The sequence below is a fragment of the Grampus griseus genome (assembly GCF_964374135.1).
Source record: "Grampus griseus genome assembly, chromosome: 11".
Lineage (NCBI taxonomy): Eukaryota > Metazoa > Chordata > Mammalia > Artiodactyla > Delphinidae > Grampus > Grampus griseus.
The window spans coordinates 82,338,757-82,358,444 of record NC_139005.1 but is presented as its reverse complement, the minus strand read 5'-3'; the positions used below and the strand labels follow the sequence as shown (position 1 = coordinate 82,358,444).

The 19,688-nt window shown below is 43.2% G+C and overlaps 1 protein-coding gene across 1 annotated transcript in view; it reads right to left on the bottom strand.

Annotated features, from left to right (window-relative positions):
• The window catches only part of ANO4 (anoctamin 4), a gene marked incomplete at both ends in the record, with an annotated part of 446,527 nt that overhangs the window by 149,532 nt on the left and 277,307 nt on the right, over positions 1 to 19,688 (bottom strand). The window contains 2 exons of the mRNA XM_082666182.1: positions 4,450 to 4,494; positions 7,832 to 7,932. Coding sequence (XP_082522308.1) covers positions 4,450 to 4,494; positions 7,832 to 7,932 — 146 coding nt within the window. The remainder of the gene's footprint in view (positions 1 to 4,449; positions 4,495 to 7,831; positions 7,933 to 19,688) is intronic.

Below are 19,688 nucleotides of genomic sequence, written 5' to 3'. Positions count from 1 at the left end.
GGATGCTGAGGGTGTACCCTGAAGAAGCAGAAAACAAGGGCCTTTCCCTGGAGCCACTAACAACCCAGGAGGGAGTTTGTACTAAGGACAACTTAATTAGGCTGAATTAAATGAAACGGGCTACTTCAGAGACACCTGCTTTTCCCCAGACCAGAATATTATAATAATAGCATTAGGTTTCGAACAGTTAGATTACATTTTCTGAGATCACGTGCCCAGAGAGCACCTACAGATGAGTACCCTGTATTTGCAGCCTCTCCTTGGATAGCTAGGGATCTTGCGAAGCTACTGCCATTCTTTTAGGTCACAAGGCTGCTAACTGGGGCACAGCTTAGAAGAGTCCAAAGGCTTTGGAACATTTACGTATGTTAATTTGTTTAAGACGAGGATGGAAACATCCAAGCCGTTTTGTCATGTTGCCTGTATACTCATCGGATAAGATTACGATGGCACTGAGCGTATAATGCAGTAGGGACCAGCATTCCTTCTGCCAAGCATCGCAAAGGAGAACATCAGGCAGGATGTGCATGGGGGCGTGGAGGCAAAAAGAATGAGTAGTAATGGGACTGCAGCTACAAGCCACCCACAGTCAACAGATTTATTACTTTGTAAGCATATCTTCTGCAGATTATATTTGTATGATTTGGTGAAGGCAAAAAAATAATAATAGTAAGGCAGAAGAACGATGATAAATTTCCTTTCCTGACTGGATAGGTAATTTGTAATACCTGTAAGTCTGCCCAAAGGTAAGTGTTGAAGCAGCCTTTAATAGACCAAGTATGTGAATGAAAAGAGCATTTACTCCAGAAATACATATCTGAATTACATGAGTGTGCTTTACGACGTCAGGTGACCTTTCATAAATAAAGATATTTGTGAAATGACGCTCTATTTTTCTGCCTGCTCAGAAACTTCACAATTTCTAATTCATCTCTCTTATCCTGAAAGGAGGTAGGTTTGTTTCAAGGGTGCTTTCACAGATTAATGAAGTGGAATATCATTTGTAAGAATGAAACTAAAAGCTCAATTAAATATCCATACGTAGCATGACATGAGAACTTTAGAACACTGGAAGTCAATATTTTACTACTGATGTACAACTAGGATAACAAGTTATAGATGTGCCCTTCAATTTGTAATGTCATCCCTGGCTACAAAGAGACACACACTCTTCATCATCTAAATCAGGCTGTTCTGAGGTGAAGAGTTAAAGTAGATACAAAATTTTCTGGCAAACTGCATTTAAAAATTTGCACCAGACACTGGGCTTCAATAAGTTATACCACCAAACTGATGTCCCAGATTTAATCCTATTGGTAAGCAGTAAAGCTTAAGAGGTCATTCTGAATCAGTGTGTCATAAAACCATAGTTCGGACTTTTTTCCCCTTTATTTTGACCCAGAGTCTTCCGGTGCCTCCTAAGGCCTAGATTTTTCTACAGTTGTAATGTGTGCACTTAAGTAGTCAGCTATACAGATACATATATCCCCATATCTCCTCCCTCTTGCATCGCCCTCCCACCCTCCCTATCCCACCCCTCTAGGTGGACACAAAGCACTGAGCTGATCTCCCTGTGCTATGCGGCTGCTTCCCACTAGCTATCGGTTTTACATTTGGTAGTGTATATATGTCCATGCCACTCTCTCACTTCGTCCCAGCTTACCCTTCCCCCTCCCCATGTCCTCAAGTCCATTCTCTATTCAGGAAGTAGCATCAAGTTTTCCAGGCCCAAAATTAGTATTTAGTAAGCTGTTCTTCCAGTTCCAGGAACAAGGGTTTCCCCAGCTCTTATTCACTCCCAGCCTCCCTTCTATACACATGGAGTACATATGATGAGTCATGTGGTCACAGCCTCCTCTGCTTTCCTCCTCTTGCTCCTATTCTAAGGTAGTAGTGACCCCTCACTGCCTCTGATTCATCAGGACCCTGTCCATTCTCCACCAGCTGTAATTTGGTTTCTATTACCCTCTACTCCGTAGTCATCATTCTCAAAATGTACTAGTTCCAGACCAGCAACATCAGCATCACTTGGGATCTTGATACAAGTGCAAATTCTTGAGCCTCACCTGTGGGGGTGGGCCCAGCAACATGAGTATTAAAAAGCCCTGCAGGTGATCCTGACGCACGCTAAAGTTTGAGAACCACCACTCCATGGAGACTGCTAGCACGGTGGTTACCATGGTGACCAAAACTCAATTCTCATCTCTCATCCTTCATCAGTAGCTGAAGAACACCCCTTCCTATGGGAACTCATACGTGGTGCCTTTGGCACTGCCTTCCCTTAGTTCTCCTCCTACTTCTTAAATCGTTCCTTTTCATCCTCCCCCATCTCTTCCTGTCTCCTTAAAGCAGACTTTCTGAGCAATTGCTACTGGCCCTCTTCTCTTCACTCCCTGCATCGTTTCCTGGGAAATTCCATCTACTCCCCTGGCTAAGGTCATGACCTCTATGGCTCTGTCTCCCAAACTGGGTTCTCTGGCTTTACCTCTAGCTTCAACTGCTGTGCCATCAGTTTCAAAAGCCTTCAGGACACCAACACCTCAAAGACCTACTGTGAGTCAATGTAGAATTATTAAAACAAAATTCACCACCTTCCTTACCACACCTGTATCTCTCTGAATTTCTACTCTTCTTTTGCCTCCCGATCCCTTAATATGGAAACCTCTTTCTATCTGCCACCATCTCTTGTTTTCCAAATACCTGCTAAGTCCTTTTGCCTATAATTTCACAATCTTTCTCATATATTTTGCTGTTTACTTTGTAGACTATCTTTTGGCTATTCAGGGGGAACTACAATCTGAATGTTTTAGAGTGAAAGCTAAAGAGAGAGAGATTATGCCTTATTTTAAGGAAGCACTTTCTAAGTCAGGTGTTCACAGATGGGTTTAGGAATACGCTGTCTCCAGAGATGTTCAAACACAGGCTGCCTGATGATACAGCAGAGGTTCAAGTAGCCGATGAGTGGTTAGAGTTGATGACATTTGATATCCCTCCAACCCCGAGATTATATGGGTCCTTTTATCACCATTTTCTTTCAAGCCCTCACCTCTTCAGTCTCCAGTCTATGTCTGACACTTCAGGCAGTCCTGGTGTTTCTATACTTTTCTTTGTGGTCTCCTTTTCCCCCAAGCAAATTCTCACACCTGTGTACGGAGATGCACTCATTCATTTGCCCCATCTACTACATGCTAGCTGCTGGAAACAAGGGATTGGATGAGCCATCCTTGCCTTCATATACCTTCCAGGTGGAGAGTTGGACATCTACATCATAGATTACAGCAAAGGCCCAGTAATCTGTGTTTTAATAAGCCCTCCAGGTGACTCTGATGCTGGCTAAAGTTTGAAAACTACTGACATAGGCTAAAGTGTGCACCAAGTTTTTGTAGAAGGTCATTATATGAAAAGGGATTCGGCTCATTGTGGTGAATCCAAATGCCATGGCAACTGCCTGATGAAAGAAGGATTGCTAATAAGGATGCTGCTCAGGGAAATTCTTGGAAACCACGTCTTAGTTTCTTTAAAAGCCCATTCTCATGTCATACTTTGTTGAGTGCACGTGTATTTGAGTAACTCACTAAAATATATCAACTACTCTTCTACTTATCCTTCTGCATAGCACATTAACAGAGTGAATAGGAATCTTAAATCTCACAGAACTGAACACTAAGATTTTCAGACAAATGCAATGGTATCCAAGTTTAACTATCAGCTCAGCTCAGGGTGAATGGTTACATAAGACCAATTAAAAGCTTGAAATTAGAATGCCAATGATCACCACAGAGTCAAATTAAAGGACATCACTGACGCCTCCCCTTCATCCCTGGCTTCTCAGAAAACAAGGAGAGACAAGCTTAGGAAGGATTCATAGCACAGTAAAGGCAATCTTCATCCAGTAGTATTTTTTGGGAGGAGGGGTAAAAAGAGGGTAGGAGGGCTTCTGAATAAGGTCATACAACTGCCTACTTTATTAACAAACTATTACTAACATAGGCGGGCCCCACCCAGAGGGCCAAGAAACCATCTGCTTTTGGAGAGGGTGATTGTCTGCACTTAGATTTCAAGTTACTTATAGCAGAGGGAGGAATCTGTGTGGGGAAAAGAGTAACATTCAGACCAAAGATGCTTTCTAAACAGCGGGCCTTTCTGGTAATTTATCTAATAGAATGGGGAGAGAAAAAACCCCAAACCCAGCCTCAGTAGACTTGCAGATAAATTCTGTCCTCCCAAGTGTGAAATCACAGGGAAGACTCTAAGAGGAACATTTCCATCTTTGCTTTTTTTTTTTTTCCCTAGGCTATTTCCCTAACCTGAAATAGCGATTTTTGGCACGGCAGCCGGCTTTCCCGTGTGACAAAGGCCCGTCTTCCCCAGCTTGTATTCCTTGTCACTGTTGGAGCACACAGGCCAACAGCTAAAACAAACGCCATCATGACAGAGCATGCTACTAACCTGCTCATGAACTTGTACCGGCGGGGCAGGTAATAGATTTTTCTCCTGGAAGAACAGCAAAAATGAAGCCAGTCGAGAAGAAAACCCATCGTCAGTTACAGTTTGAACTAGCAAGGAAGGAAAGGAGATTGAAGATAGAAGCCTGTAAGAGGTGAAGAAGAAAAAACTAAAAAGAGATTAACAGTGAGAAATGTAGTGGGAACGGAGGGCATGCATTTTTTGAGTCATGAAATCATATGAAATCGTCTCCATTGATATCGCCCCCTCTCCGTGTTACCATCATTGTTTACGGCTGCTCTTCGCCTACAGAACCTGTGCAGAGCAATAATTTGGAGCAATTGGTATTTGTAGGAATTCGGCTGAGGTCAGCTCTTTTTTCAGGAGGCCGAGATGGGTTGCCAGCCTGCTGGCAACATACATAATTTAGTGGGCACAGGATCACATTAACTAATATTTATATAGCGCTTTAAGTTTAGAGAATGCTTCTCTCATCTGATATAGGCAAGGGTAATATAAAACTACATATTTACATTTGACAATCAGTATGGGAAAGACACTAACAAATAGGTATCAACATCCTGTTATGAATAACCACACTGGAACATACTGCCTCACCCCTGGCCCTCATATCAGTGAATTCAAGAGATACACCAAGGAATCCTGGGAAAAAATCTTTTTAAAAATCAGCCTTATTAAGGATCTGTTGGACTTCTATATACCTGCATTTTAAAAAGCATTACAAATGTAAATTCTGGGTGTAGTGTGAATGGAGAGCACATGTACCAGATGCTTTGTTAAAATTCAGTCTCCCTTTCTACAGTGTGGGCTTCAACCAATGGGGTGGTAATGAAATGAACACGGTTTGTATGAATTCTGAACCGTTCCTGAGATATCTCACTTAGAGAGAATGGGAAGTTTATACACCAAAATTTATTTTGCATATCTGTGAAAACATAAAAACATATCCCATGTTGTTAACAGGCAAATTATAGAGACAAGAGAAAGATCAGTGGCTGCCAGGGGTTTGGGTTGGGGGGAGAAGGGATGAATAGACAGAGTAAAGGGGATTTTTAAGGGCAGTGAAACTATTCTGTGTGATACTATACTAGGGGGTACCTGACACTATGCATTTGTCAAAACCCCTAGCACTGTACAAGGCAAGAAGTGAAACCTAAAGTGAACTATGGACTTTAGATAGTAATAATGTACCAATGTTGGTCCATCCATTGTAACAAATATACCACACTAATGCAAGATATTAATAATAAGGAAACTGTAAGTAGGGTGAGAGGGGGTATATGCGAACACTCTGTACTACCTATTTAATTGTCTGTAAACCTAAAACTGTTTTAAAAACAGTCTATTTAAAAAACCCATATCCATGGACATACAGGTATTTAGCAGAAGCAGGTTTTATTGACAACTTCCCACAAGAAACCTATTACTCGACTTCCTTTTAAACATTGGAGAAATAAAAATCCTAGGAGACTAAACCTGGGATTCAGAAGTGCAGTCTACAGAAAATAATAAATAAAGATTCTTGGAGGCATAAATAGTCAGCTAAATTGACATTTGAACATTTTGGTGAACTGACATGGCAGGACAATTCCTGCTTTGGAAATACATATGTCTCCATAGACAAATAGACAAATAAGCTAGAGTTATCTGTCTAAAACACCGGACAAAATGAAAGCATAAATTTTAAATGCACCAAGTTGCATCAAGTGAAGCTATGCTTAGGTAAACTCACATCAATATTAATAAGGCCAATTAGTGGCCACACACTAACAGTATTTCCTCCTAAAATATTGCCCTGTAGGAATTCCTACGTTTAAGATTATTATTCATAGCTATTATGGTTTTCATTTTATTGCCTGGATCACAGTCTCTGAATACTGCATAAGAAAAGTATTAATGCTGCTTGCAGGCAGCATTTTTCTGCTATGTAATGAGCACACAGAGGTATTATCTATGATGCAGCCAGGCGCTTCAGAGACGAAATGCTTCCAGGTACTAAGGGAATTTGCTCATGTTTCTACAATCTGCTCAGGTTCTGTGCTTGAGAAGTGTGTTCTGGCAAAAGGTTTTATGAGGTTGCTACTGGGGAGGGGGGTATCAGTTTCACTAGGTTTGACTACTGTAAAACTACTACTACTATCAAAAGGTAGACTTTTTAGCTCTGTTGGCTATAAGACGTTGGTCTGATATATGACTGTATCTAAGCATAGATTTATTTTTGGTCCTTATGTGTGATATAGTATTGATTCACATTGATAAATAACTGAAAAGTTTAGAACTATGTTTGTCTCAATTCTTTCGGGAATTTTGCCTTAAGGAAAATAGATGCTAGAAATCCAGCCTCTATTTTGAATTGGTATTAGGACATAAAGACCAGTAAACAAAGAAAATAAGGTGCACCAAGGAGATATATTACAGGCCTATGAATGGAAATTGCCCTTCTCTAAATGTGTTCCTAGCTCCTCTTCGTTTCTAAGAATGTAGATGGTTCTTTGTGTCGATAACTTTCCACAGCTCATTAAGAGGTACATTTTAGAATTGGCAGTTTGTCTAATATCTGCCCACTGACTTGGTCTTTATGGGCAAATTGTGAACTAAAAGTATTTAATTCTTTAGTCCCTTTGGAACTGTCCTTGGTACTACACCCCTCCACCTCCTTTGAGAGATTCCATTATTTCCACATATCTTGGCATTTATAACTTGAGGTTTAACACTTTATTTCATTTCCATCTAGCCAATGATCACTTTTTCTTAATCTATAGGGAAAATAAGAATATTCACTGTAAGATGGAGGAAAATTAATCCCTTTAAATAACTGAGAAATCCATGCAAAGTGTTTTCTATTCCCCTAGGAATAAATATCAATGCTTGTGCTTGTGCAGTATTTATGACCTGATTTTTTTAAATTTAAAAATAGGTTATTTAAAGAAATAAGATAAAAAAAATAAATAAGATCATATTTTCCTGAAATTTCTTGAACTTGTTTCAATGGAAGTAGATTTGAATTTTTTTCTGGAAGGGACCAGTCAGTAAGGACCTGCACCACTGATCCTGGGGTCTGGCCATTCAAAGAAGCAGTACACAGGGTTTCTAAAAATGGCACTTTGGAAATGAAAACGCCACTTGGAAAATATTTCTTTCTCACAGGCAGGTGAACTATGTGCCCTTCTAAGGACTGAATTAGCCAGACATTTTCACAAAAAGCCATGAAGCCATTATTAGCCATGAAGTACTTATTGCATTTCCTAAACACTTAAAGGATTTTCTTAGAGTGTTCCAGTCCGCATTTCAGTTTTACTTGTTTTGAGAGAGGAGTACATTAGTAGCAGAGAGAATGGGGGGGCGGGGATACTTTTACACCTACCTGAAAGGCATTCTTACATTCATTTGTTCTGCATATCTTCCGAGCACTTCCCATGGGGCATGCAACTTCACAAAGATAATGTCACTATTTATTAGAGAGGACTGAAACAGAAAAAAGAAACTAAATTGAAAAGTATATCCAAGTCTCCTATGGTTTCAATTGAGTTGGAACTTAGAACACATGAACTTGTACAGAGTTTAAGATGGGGGGCATTCTTCAGCGACAAGCTGGCTCCTTATGTGCGCATATATACACTCAACCAATACACCACTGTGTGGCAGGCACTAGAGAACCAGTTTAGGAGCAAAAGAGATATGCATGGCATTTACATTCTGCAAAAACACACACAAAAGAAGACAGGCAAAAACAAGTTAAAGAGAGAGGGACAGATTCGAGCTACGAGTATTCTGAAGACAACAAAGTCTTAGGAGGAAGAGTTGGGGTAGGGTACCCATTTCTTTGGGCAAGGGTCAAGGAAAGTCCTCTCTGAGGAGGGGACATGTGAGCTGAGATATAGAGAAGGAGCCAGCTGGATAAAGAGCATGGGATGAATGTTCTGGGTGCCAAGGCCCTAGGTTGGGAAATAGCTTGGTATGTCCTATGGTCGAGGGACAGGGAGGCAAGTAGACGGGCTGGGGTGGATTAATCATGGAGACTGGAGCGAGCAGAGGGTGGAAAGGTGGGCAGGAACATGTAGTGCTTCACAGGCCACAACAAGATGGTTAAACTTTATCCTAGGGCCACGGGGAAGTCATTTTGATTTAGGCGTTCAAAGATCACTGTGGCTACTGCGTGGAGGATAAACAAGGGACAGTTACAGCGAAAGCAGAGAGAAAGAGAGAGGCTCTCAATCATACAGGCAAAAGCAATAGTTGGTGGTGGTGGAGATAAAGGGACCTAAGGGATGTGAGTCTTAAATCTGGGTCAGTATCAGCAAGGGTTTTTCAAAGGACTGTGTTCTTTGGCCCCAAACCTTTGCTTCCTCTGGGGCTTCTTATCAACACAGAACTTAGACAAGCAAGTAAAACTAGAGCTTCATACTCTGTTAACCCCCCAACACATTTTGATCTATGCCTCTGACCAAGGGGACATCTCCAATTAGGAGATTTCCTTCAGAAGTCATTTCCCAGGGGGAGGGCTGAGTTGTGGAAGGAAGCAGAAGAAAGATGAGAAACAGTAAGCCAGAGCAGTTTAAAATTAGCAAAACGGCCAATTATTTAGCCATATCCTTCTCGCACACAGTCGTTCTGAACTGCATACTATTTAAATTTTTACAGTTTAAGAGTATCAATTTAAAATTTTGTAGTTTAAGATATGTTAGGTCTTTGTGGCTGAACTCTCCCTATAATAGTATTTATAAACAAGCCAATATTTTTACACAGCTGACAAAAAAAAGCTCAACTTTATGCTTTAGCTGGGGTGCATTTGCACTACAGGGAATTGTTTTTATATTGCAGATGAAATGCAATTGTAATTCATCTCTTGTATTTTCATTCAGGGTCTTCTGGTTAGGCTTATAAATAGTGTACTTAATTCATAAGAACTCCTCAAGATATTATGAAAATCAAGCTGGTGTCAACTACTATGTTCTCAGGGACTCTGGTGACACTGAATTTCCCATGGGGAGGAGGGCCAAGGCCCAAATCCACAATGGTGGTGGTGGGGTACCCTTTGATATTGGTTAGGAAAATCAAACTTTCTGGCAGTTCGGGCTGAAATAAGGTTTTATCTTTCAGCTTAGGATAAGCAGACCCCTGTCTCTAATCCCCTTGAGAACAAGGGAAGTTTCTGTTATTCATGGGTGAATCCTCTGGGCCTAGCACAGTGCCTACTACAGACGGTACACTCAACCAATATTTGTCTAGTGAAATGTGAATAGTTAGTCCTGGCTCAAGTGAAAGCTGGGAGTCCCATGAAGCCAGAAGTGAAGAAGATTAAGTGACTCTTGGAGCCCACATAGCTGATTACTGCAAATAAGGTGCCCACACAGGGAACAAACACGCCAGCAACCACTGAAAAAGCAATGACTAGGGCTGTGTCTCTTTGCACAAACTGGTTTTCTGTTTAGTAACCTATTACCTCCCTGCACTGGGTGCTTAGAGCCAGGTAGCCAGGGGTAGCGTGAATGAGCTCATGGGTGGCAATGTCCATACAGGAATATACAGAAACACAGCACACACACTCTCCATTGTGTCCCGTTCACGTCTGTGGATGCGCTGATGCCTTGATCTGAGATGTTCTCAAAGCTTATCAGTTGAGCATTCTTGTGCTTTGGAAAAGATTGCCACTTGTTTTTCCATATATAATATAGTTTTCTAAGTTAAAAAGCAGAAGAAAGATTATTTTTCCTTAAAATGGGCCTTTTTGGGGCTTCCCTGGTGGCGCAGCGGTTGAGAGTCCGCCTGTTGATGCAGGGGACACGGGTTCGTGCCCCGGTCCGGGAGGATCTCACATGCCGCGGAGCGGCTGGGCCCGTGAGCCATGGCCGCTGAGCCTGCGCGTCCGGAGCCTGTGCTCCACGACGGGAGAGGCCACAACAGTGAGAGGCCCGCGTACCGCAAAAAAAAAAAAAAAAAAAAAAAATGGGCCTTTTTGTTTATACTAAAGATACGCTTCAGAGTCTCGGAAGGTTTTGTAGCTTCCTCACTTGGGAGGTTTCATGGTAATACCGGGAATGCTTTAAATTCACCTAGCTTTCTGACAAGGTTCTCACTTCCTGCTATTTCTTCTCTCATATTCCCAAGAGAGAACGAGTAAAATTGTGCAAAATAAAGAAGATGGGAATGTGACTGATTTACAGAATCAATCAAACCTTGATTTAGATAGAGGATAATCTTAGAATATACTCTCTTCATGGAATTACTGTGATTGCTAGTTTTACAGAAAATATACAATCTATTGCAAGGATAATCATTTTGTAGATCTCCCATGAATGTATGAAAATATTAAGGAGAATACAGTACTATATTCCATTTAGGGCACGTTTTACGTGCCATACTTCTGTGTGTTGGAAAAGCCAAGTTCATCTGAACACATACTGAGTCAACTAAACTTCTAATGTGGGATCTCAACCATTTTCTGCATAAAAGAGCAAATAAAAATAACTCCATTTTCCTATTAGTTCAATTATAACAATAATTATAAAACCATCACTCTATTTTTTAGTGCTTTATAATTTTAGAAGCACTTTTACACATTACCTCATCTTATTCTCCAATTTGTAAGAGAGGCTTTACTTCAATTTCTTAAAGAAGGAAGAGTCTAAGTCAAGTAAGTCACCCACAGCCAAACTGAAAGTTTATCCCAGGCAAAGCTGAGTCCACAGCCACATCCCCTGACTCCCTAGTCAATTTTATCTGATAAACTCTGAGGTTTGAATAAATCCATGGCTTTTATGTGCATTGAAGACACAATCTCTGAATTCTTTATCAGTTTATACAAACTAATCTGAAAAGAATTTCGTATTTCAGAAAACAAAGCAACAAAAACAAAGAGGGAAAATTAAGCTATATTTAAGATGATCTTGAGAAAAATGTTAATTGAATTCCCATTAATGATGATGAGTGTCTATTCGTGTGTGTGTGTGTGTGCGCATGCTTGCACACCTGTGTCTATGTGTATGGGACTTATTACTTATACTCTGTTTTTAAGGAGAAACTGAACTTCAGCCCAGACAAATAAATGTGAAACAGATGATTGCTAATTATATAGCTCATATATCGCTCTTTTCTCCGGTGCTGAATGATTACGCTACTGTGCTTAAATAGGTTTTTCCTTGTTATTAAGTATTCGTTTCCACATAAATCCAAGTGTGCAAGTGCCAAAATGAAGAGAAATAAAAATGAATTTTTTGAAACATAGAGTTGTTTCATTAATATACTGCAATAAAAAGCCCTTAGGTTAGAACACTGGGGAGAAGAAAAATGACCATTTAGAGGAGTCTGGAAAATCTCCTTAGAAGAATGATTGGAGAAATTAAGAAGTAGCATGGAAAACACCTGGAGGAGAAATAGGTAGGATTCACAGAAAACATTCCTTCTTTCTTGTTCATTCAACAAGAACATATTGAACACCTTCTATGTACTAGAGGCTGGGAATGCAAAGATATATAAATCATGGTCCTTGACCTGAAGGTTAGATGCGGCAACAGTAAGGAAAAGAATAAATAGCACGCCTTTATCTAACGCAAGCAACCCACCTCTCAGAGACATGTAGATGTACACATCTCTCCATCTCACGACCCCCAAAACCATGGCTGGAAGAGGGTCTGGGAGGAGGGGCATGGAGGCACATCACGAACTCAGTTTAGGAAATGCTAAGTAAGTTTGTGATGGTCACGAGAAGATGTCCTGTGTGTAGATAAATGAGTCTGGGTCTCAGGGGAGCAGTCTGGGCCAGAGATACAAAGTAAGTGTGGCCAGGACATAGACAATATTTAAATCCATGGGATTGGATGAGGTCAATCTGGGAGAGAGTACAGGGACAGAGCCACGTGGCTAGCTGGACCAGACGTTAGTTAGGAATGCAGACTCTGAGGTTTGACTGCCCATATTCATATTCATATGTCTACCTCTTACCAGCTCTGTGATCCTGGACAAGCTATTGAACCTCTCTGTGCCTCAGTCCGTTCATCTGTAAAATGGGAAATGATAGCAATAGCTATCTATTGAGTTGTATTAAATGGCATAATACAGGTGGGGTACTCACAGTACATCCAAAACATGTTAGTCATCATCATCTCTAAGAAGGGCCACACCACATTGGCAGTGGCGGGAAGAACACAGCTAGTTACGTAGTTACAACCTGTGAATGCGACAGATAAGGAGCGAATACCTGCAAAGGATTTTCCAGTCTTTGACCACAAGGCTAAACCAGAGGAAACCCTGAGAGTCAAGCCCCCAATTCCTATCTCGTGTCCTTCCACAGTCCCCTACATGTTCCTCCAAGGACATTCCTTCATTCACTCATTCAACAGACATTCATTAAGTGACGACTATGTACCAGGTACTCTGCTAGGTGCTTGGATATATTACGGTAGCCCAAACTTACAGTCTGAAGCAGGAGGCAGACATTGAACAACAAATAAACATATGATTTAAAATTATGAAAGGTGGTAAAAAGGACAAGAATTACAGTGCTGTGGGCCAGTAGAAGGCAGGGTACAGCTGTTTGATCCCTGCCGCCATAACATCTAACCTCAGATCCAAAAGCTGAGAAGATGTCAGCTATGGGAGAAGCCAAGTGAAAAGCATTCCAAGCAGAAGGAACGGCAAGTATGAAGACCCAGAGATGGGAGATGACACTAGGAACTGAAAAGGCTCAGGTGACTGGATACTGTAAAGTGTGAGGCAGGGAGAATACCTGATAATAGGGGGAAGAGGAGAGCTGGGGACACACACTGCCAGGCCAGGTTCAGTGCTGTAAGGAATTTGGATTTTATTCCTAAGGTCAATGGGAAGTTACCAATGGATTAAAGACAGAGGGGTGACGGCATCACTTGTTTCAGAAAGTACACTCTGAATGCCCTGTGGGGAATGTCCCAGGGGGAGCACAGGGCTGAAAAATTCACTAGAAAAGTTATTCCAGGAGGCCAGGTGAGACAAGATGGTGGCTGGAACCAGAAGGCAAATGCGGTGAGGAAGGGAGAAATGGACAGACTTGAGATCTACCTGAAGGTAGATTTGAAAGGACTTGGGATTGATCAAATGAGGAGAGTGAGAAAAGAATCCGGCGTCTTAGAAGCATGTGCAGGTTGTTTTGTCTGGGAAACTGGGATGGTTAATACCACGCACTGATGTAGACGAGAGTCAGGGAGAAGATGGCTGTTTACTCTGGGATGTGCATGTTTGAGGTACCTGGGCGACGGTTACACAGAAGTTTGAAGCAGGCAAATGGATATGGGAGTCTGGCTCTCAGAGGGTGGGACTTATTGAGAATTGCAGGCATGTAGCTGACATTTAAAAGCATAGAACTTGATGAGGTCACCTAAGGAAAGAGTACAGGGAAGGACTGAGCCCCAGGGCACACTAACATTTAGAGGTTTGGAAGAGGAGAAAGCAACCATCAAAGCAGACTGAGAAGGAGCCATCAGAGAGGGAGGGAAGCAAGGAGAGGGACAAAGGCAAAGCAGAACCCAGGAGGAATGGGTTTCTAGAAGGATGAAGTGATGAGCTGTGTCACATAAGCCAGGGGCAGCTCAGGTAACCCTTCCCGCAGCTACGCCTGGGCTGCTGGCTAGAAGTGGCCTCATTCATCAGTGCCCTTTGTCCCAGCCTTGCTGCTGTGGCCGCCTCCCCTTTGCCTGCTGACACTGCCCTTGGCCCCCGTCCTGCTGCTGATGTACAGCTGAGGTGGAACTCCACTTCTAACAGTGTCCAGCTTGTCCCCTGCAGGGAAACTTGGAACTTCCATGTTCTGGCTGGCTTTCCTGAGTCAGAGCTGAGTTCGAGGAGGGCACACGGGCACCAAGCTGTGTCTGTCTCCCAAGCACACCTCCCTGCCACCCACAAACCAGCGAATGAAGCCCATATGCGACTCCCCTGGCCCACGCTGGGGAAAGCTATCGCCGCTTCAGAGCATCTTGTCAAGAAGTCAGAAGCGGCTCGTCTCCGCTCTGTGCCCAAGGTTCCCAGGCTGTAGCTCTCGCACACCTGCCAGGGATTCCGAGGCAATGAACACTCCTAGCAACCTCCAAGGATTCCCCAGGTAGACGTGCAGATGGGACCTCCCTCCCCCTGCAGGCCCTCATTAGACACACATCTCTGATTTCAAAGAAAAAACTCATTGCAATTTTTTGGTTCCGTTTGACGTCTGTGATGTTTGCCTGAATGAGATCACGATCTTGTACAGAGTCACACGCGGATAATGTGTGTGCACGCATCAAGGGAATGTACTAGAAATCACGTTTGCCACAGAAACCTTATTCTGGGAAATTTTTATCAATCTCTTTTCATTTCAGGTCTACTTTCACTGACTGGGTTATACTGAAACAGGATGGTGACACATTTTAAAAGGTAGCAGGAGAAAGGAAAGCAATTTAAAAGATTTGGTTAATCATTTCTTTATCAAACATTTATTGCAAGTGCATTAACCACTTGCCTTGTGCTGAGAAAGGGTCGTTTATGTTATAATAAGGCAACTGGCTTTGGGCTATACAAAAATGAGAAAATTCCTGCCCCTGAGACGCTAATACCCTAGCCATGGAGATAAGAAATGTATATGTGGAATTTAAGTAGAATTACAAAACAAGGGCTGCATGAGGATATGCAACCTTCGTTTAGACACTGAAGGAAAACAGAGTAGAGAAAGCACACAGTGTAGTGGTTAAAAGTCCAAGCTTTGGAGTTAGGGTTCAAGTGCCAGATCTGATATTAGTAGCTGGTGACCTTGCACAAGTTACTTAATCTCTGTAACCCTCAGTTCTCTCATCTGTGAAATGGGAACAACAGCAGCGCTTCAGCTTTCTGCAGAGGACTACAAGCTTTACTGTATGCAAAGTACTTAGCCAGTTCCTTGTGCACTAAAAATACTCTTTAAACAGTAAGAAGGAAGGCTTGTAAGTAATTGTGGCAGGTAAAAATATTTTTTAAAGTTAAAGCTTTAATTGAGGAACAAGATTTCTTTTTTCCCACCAGGTTTCCAAATCTTGACCATGAAAGTATATATAGGAACACAAAGGTGCTTGCTTGGAGGGGCCAGGAGAGGCAGCTGCACCTGCAAACTGAACTATGTTCCTCTCCACAGATATCACAGAGTGAATGCCTGGCTTGAAGGAAGCTGCCTGTCTCTCACTTGCAAGCTCATTTCATTCACCTAAGACACAAAGTGCATCCTGGGGTTACATTTGTGCCAAACAGGGACAGGGAACAGGTGAGCAGGAAACGGGGAACGAAACAGGGGTCTGTTTGGAAATAGCCCCCATGGGTCTACGGCAGCCCAGAGTATCCTATGTCAACCGGACGCCCTGCAAGAGGCTGTTGAACTTAAAAAAGCCACTCAGCTCAGAAGATGATCCCCAATCCTTTTTTAACCTTGAAGAAAACCGTTTTAAAAGAGCTGGAACTTCATTAGAGCACAGAAGACTACAGGAGACCTAGGCTTAGATACTTTCTAGAAGTCCCCTTGATGTGACTTGTTAGGTGATCACTGGCCAACAGCCAACCATGTGCTGCTCTGTGGTGGAAAGAACACCTGGGCCAGGTCCTGTCACAGCTCTGCCTTGCGAGTTTGGGTAAGTCACCTCAGTTCTCTCACTCGCCACACAGAGACAACATGACTCCCGGAGCTGCAAACGTCTAGGGCTATTTTGAGGCGCAGACTAAAATGGCCTGTGAAAACATGTTGAAAACTGTCCAATCCTGGCTCTCTCTCTGGCTGCACCTTAGATTTGGAACCTGGCCTCTTCCCTGCCCTCGATTTCCTCACCTGCAAAGGAGGGGCTAGAATCATTTGGTTTGTTCCAAACTTGTTCAGCAGAAGGGCACCTGGAAATCATGGTGGTCTCTGCAGCTGACCACGCATCTCATCACGTGAATTGTAATTTAGCATTCACTCACTCATCCATTCACGTCGTCCACAAACCTTCACTGGGGGCCTTCTATGTGCCAGGGACTGTCCTAGGTGCTGGGAGTACAGCTGTGAACGAAACAGGCCGAATCCCTGCCCTCATGGAGCTCAGGTTCTATGGGGGACACAACCCTCAATAAACAGACACACAATATTTCTGACGGTGTGCTTCGAAGAAGAATAAAGAAGGGGAGGAAAACAGAAAATAACGGTGAGAAGGAGATGCTATTTAGACAGAGTGCTGCGGACAGGCCTTTTGATAAGGTGACGTTTGAACAGAAACCTGAAGAAGTAGGAAAGAAGGCTGTTCCATTATCCAGGGAGAGCACATTCCAGGCAGGGACAAGAGTTAATGGCTGAAAACCTGAGGCATAAAGATGTTCCACGTTTCAATCTATTGGGCACAAAGGGTCGAATCAGGATAGCCACTTGCATCTCTTCTGTACCCCCTCAGGCAACTACCTGGATTTCACTCTCTCATAACTACGTTGCCAGGAGAACAAAGCGAACCCCTGACACTCTGGGGACAAGAAAGGAGAGATGAATTTCCAATTGGGAACTCAGATAAGCCTCTTGGAGAAAAAAAATAGGAACAGTAGAAGTGGGAGCAGTTACATAGTGCTACCACATGCTACGTAGTGTTTTAGGATTTTACACATGTTAAATAACCTAATCTTCACACCAACCCTATGCAGCCAGCATCATTATCCTGCTTTACTGCAGATGAGGAACTAAAGCACAAAGATCTTGGCTAAGATCACACAGTGAGTAACGAGGGAGCCCGGATTCTCACCAAGGCAGCTGGGCTCCAGAACCGCTGCTTCACAAGAGGAAAGTGGGGCTCATGAATACGTTTTCTTTGTGGATTCAATTCCATTGTCATTTTATTTTTTCTGAAAAATACTTAATTAGGTATTGAAATCCAAGGTACAGTGCATACAGTTCCCGCTAAACATCCTAAAATGAATGTAAGGCCAGCGGTAAAAACAAACTTGAAGCCCGGTTCTGCCACTCACGCTCCCTGTGTGTTTCTGGCACGACACCAGCTCATGAGCCTGTTTCCTCCTCTGTAAAATGAGGACAATACCAAGCATGACTGCTCTGAAGCTGACACGGTTGTCAGCTTACAACCACTGCGGGTGGTTCAACAGCTAAGACTTTCCTTCTTCCTCCCATAGAACGCTCGGGGAACATTCTGCTAATTTATAGCTAATGGCGGAATTTTTTTTGGTGGATCTGGAATCCAGTCTCTGAAATGGATGGAGAAATGTACATTTCTGGAGGGTTAAAAGACTCAAAGTAATCGCTGAGCAATTTCAACTCCTCTCAGTGGGGCTGCCATCTACTCAGCTGTGTGTCACCAGGCAAATGACTTGCACTTTCCTGAGTTTCAGTTTTCTCTGAAAAATGAGGGCATAACTCCCTAAAAAGACTTTGTTTCTTTTCATTTTTTTAATTCTCGATTCCCTGAGGACTCATCAGAATTTCGGAGTGTAGTTCAAAAAAACTCCTCAGCTGATTCGGACGCGATTCTCTCTCCACAACTTGTGTACATGCGCGCGCACACACACACACACACACACACACACACACACACACACACACACACACACACACACACACACACACACACACACACACACACACACACACACACACACACACACTTATTGTGCCCTGGTAGAGAAAAGCCTCTGAGCTACTGTATGTTCCTAAATGGTCACAATGCTCACCCCCTGAAGATGACATTAGCATCAGTGACAGGAAATAGGTGTGTGGCTTTAGATGTCACCTATCATCTGATTCTTCCAGATCCCTGTCTTTGGCTCAGAACCCTCTTCCGAGTTCCAGATCAGCAACGCCAACGGCCAACATGGTATCTACCCCTGGCTGTTGCATGGGCACATCAGACTCAATGTGTCTAAAAGAGACCCACTTCTCTGGAAAAAAATGCTCTTCTCCTCAGTGTCCCCGGATTCAGGAAGCGGCACAATCATCCTCCCAGTCCCTCAATTCCAAGAGTCACCTTTGACTTCTTTTTCCTTGGCCCACATTCAGCCAATCATTGTGTTTGACTGACTCTACCTCCTACGTCTCTCTCCAATCCGTCCACTTCTCTCCATCTCCACCACCCCATCCCCCTGTAAGTCTCCATCATCGAGCTCCTTGAAGACTCCTCGAGGCTGGGCTCCCTCCAGTTCCGTTCTTGTCTTGTGTATTGTCGCTGACATCAGAGACGCCTTTAAAAATGCATCGTGATCCATGGTTTCCCATGGCCCTCTGGAAAATCACTAAGGCGGCCAGTGCATGATCCGGCTACTCCTTTATCTTGTATCATTTTTCCTTTCTCTGGGTTCCAGTCACATGGCCCTCATCTCTTCTTCTTTCCACATCCCCAAACTCCTGACAGTCTTGGGGTTTTCTCACATGCTATGTTCTCTGCCTGATAAATTTCTGCTTCTTTATTTTGTTTTTTCTTTTCTTTTTTTTTTTTTTTTTTTTGCGGTACGTGGGCCTCTCACTGTTGTGGCCTCTCCCGTTGAGGAGCACAGCCTCCGGACACACAGGCTCAGCGGCCATGGCTCACGGGCCCAGCCGCCCTGCGGCATGTGAGATCCTCCTGGACCGGGGCACGAACCCGTGTCCCCTGCATCGGCAGGCGGACTCTCAACCGCTGCGCCACCAGGGAAGCCCTCTGCTTCTTTAGATCTCAAGTTACGTGGCAAGTTAAATTCTAAGACGGCCCCCAAGATTCCCACCCCACTGGATTACACATCCTGAATAACCAGATAATCACCACTCCTCGAGTGTGGGTGGGACCTGTGAATATGAGGGATGGCATTCCTGGGGTTGGGTTACTAATGTGTTGACTCTGAGTTAATCAAAAGAAAGATTATCCTGGATTGGCCTGAACCAATCAGGTCAGTACTTAAAAGAGAGTCTCGAGGTCAGGGAGATTCTTCTGCTGGCTTGGAAGAAGTAAGGTACCAATGTGAGAGGGCCCAGGAGGGCTAAGAGTCGTCAACAGCCTCAGCTGAGAGCAGCCCCTGACTGACAGCCAGCAAGAAAAGGGGGACCTCAGTCTGACAACCGCCAGGAAATAAATTCTGCCAATAACCATGTGAAAGGACCTTGAACTCCAGAAAGGAAGGCAGCCTGGCTGACACCCTGATGGCAACCTTGTGGCATCCTGACTGGAAGACCCCACTGAGTTTTATCCAGACTTCTGACCCACAGAGAACCTATGAGATCATAAACATGGGCTGTTGTAAGCCTCTGAGTTTGAGGTCAT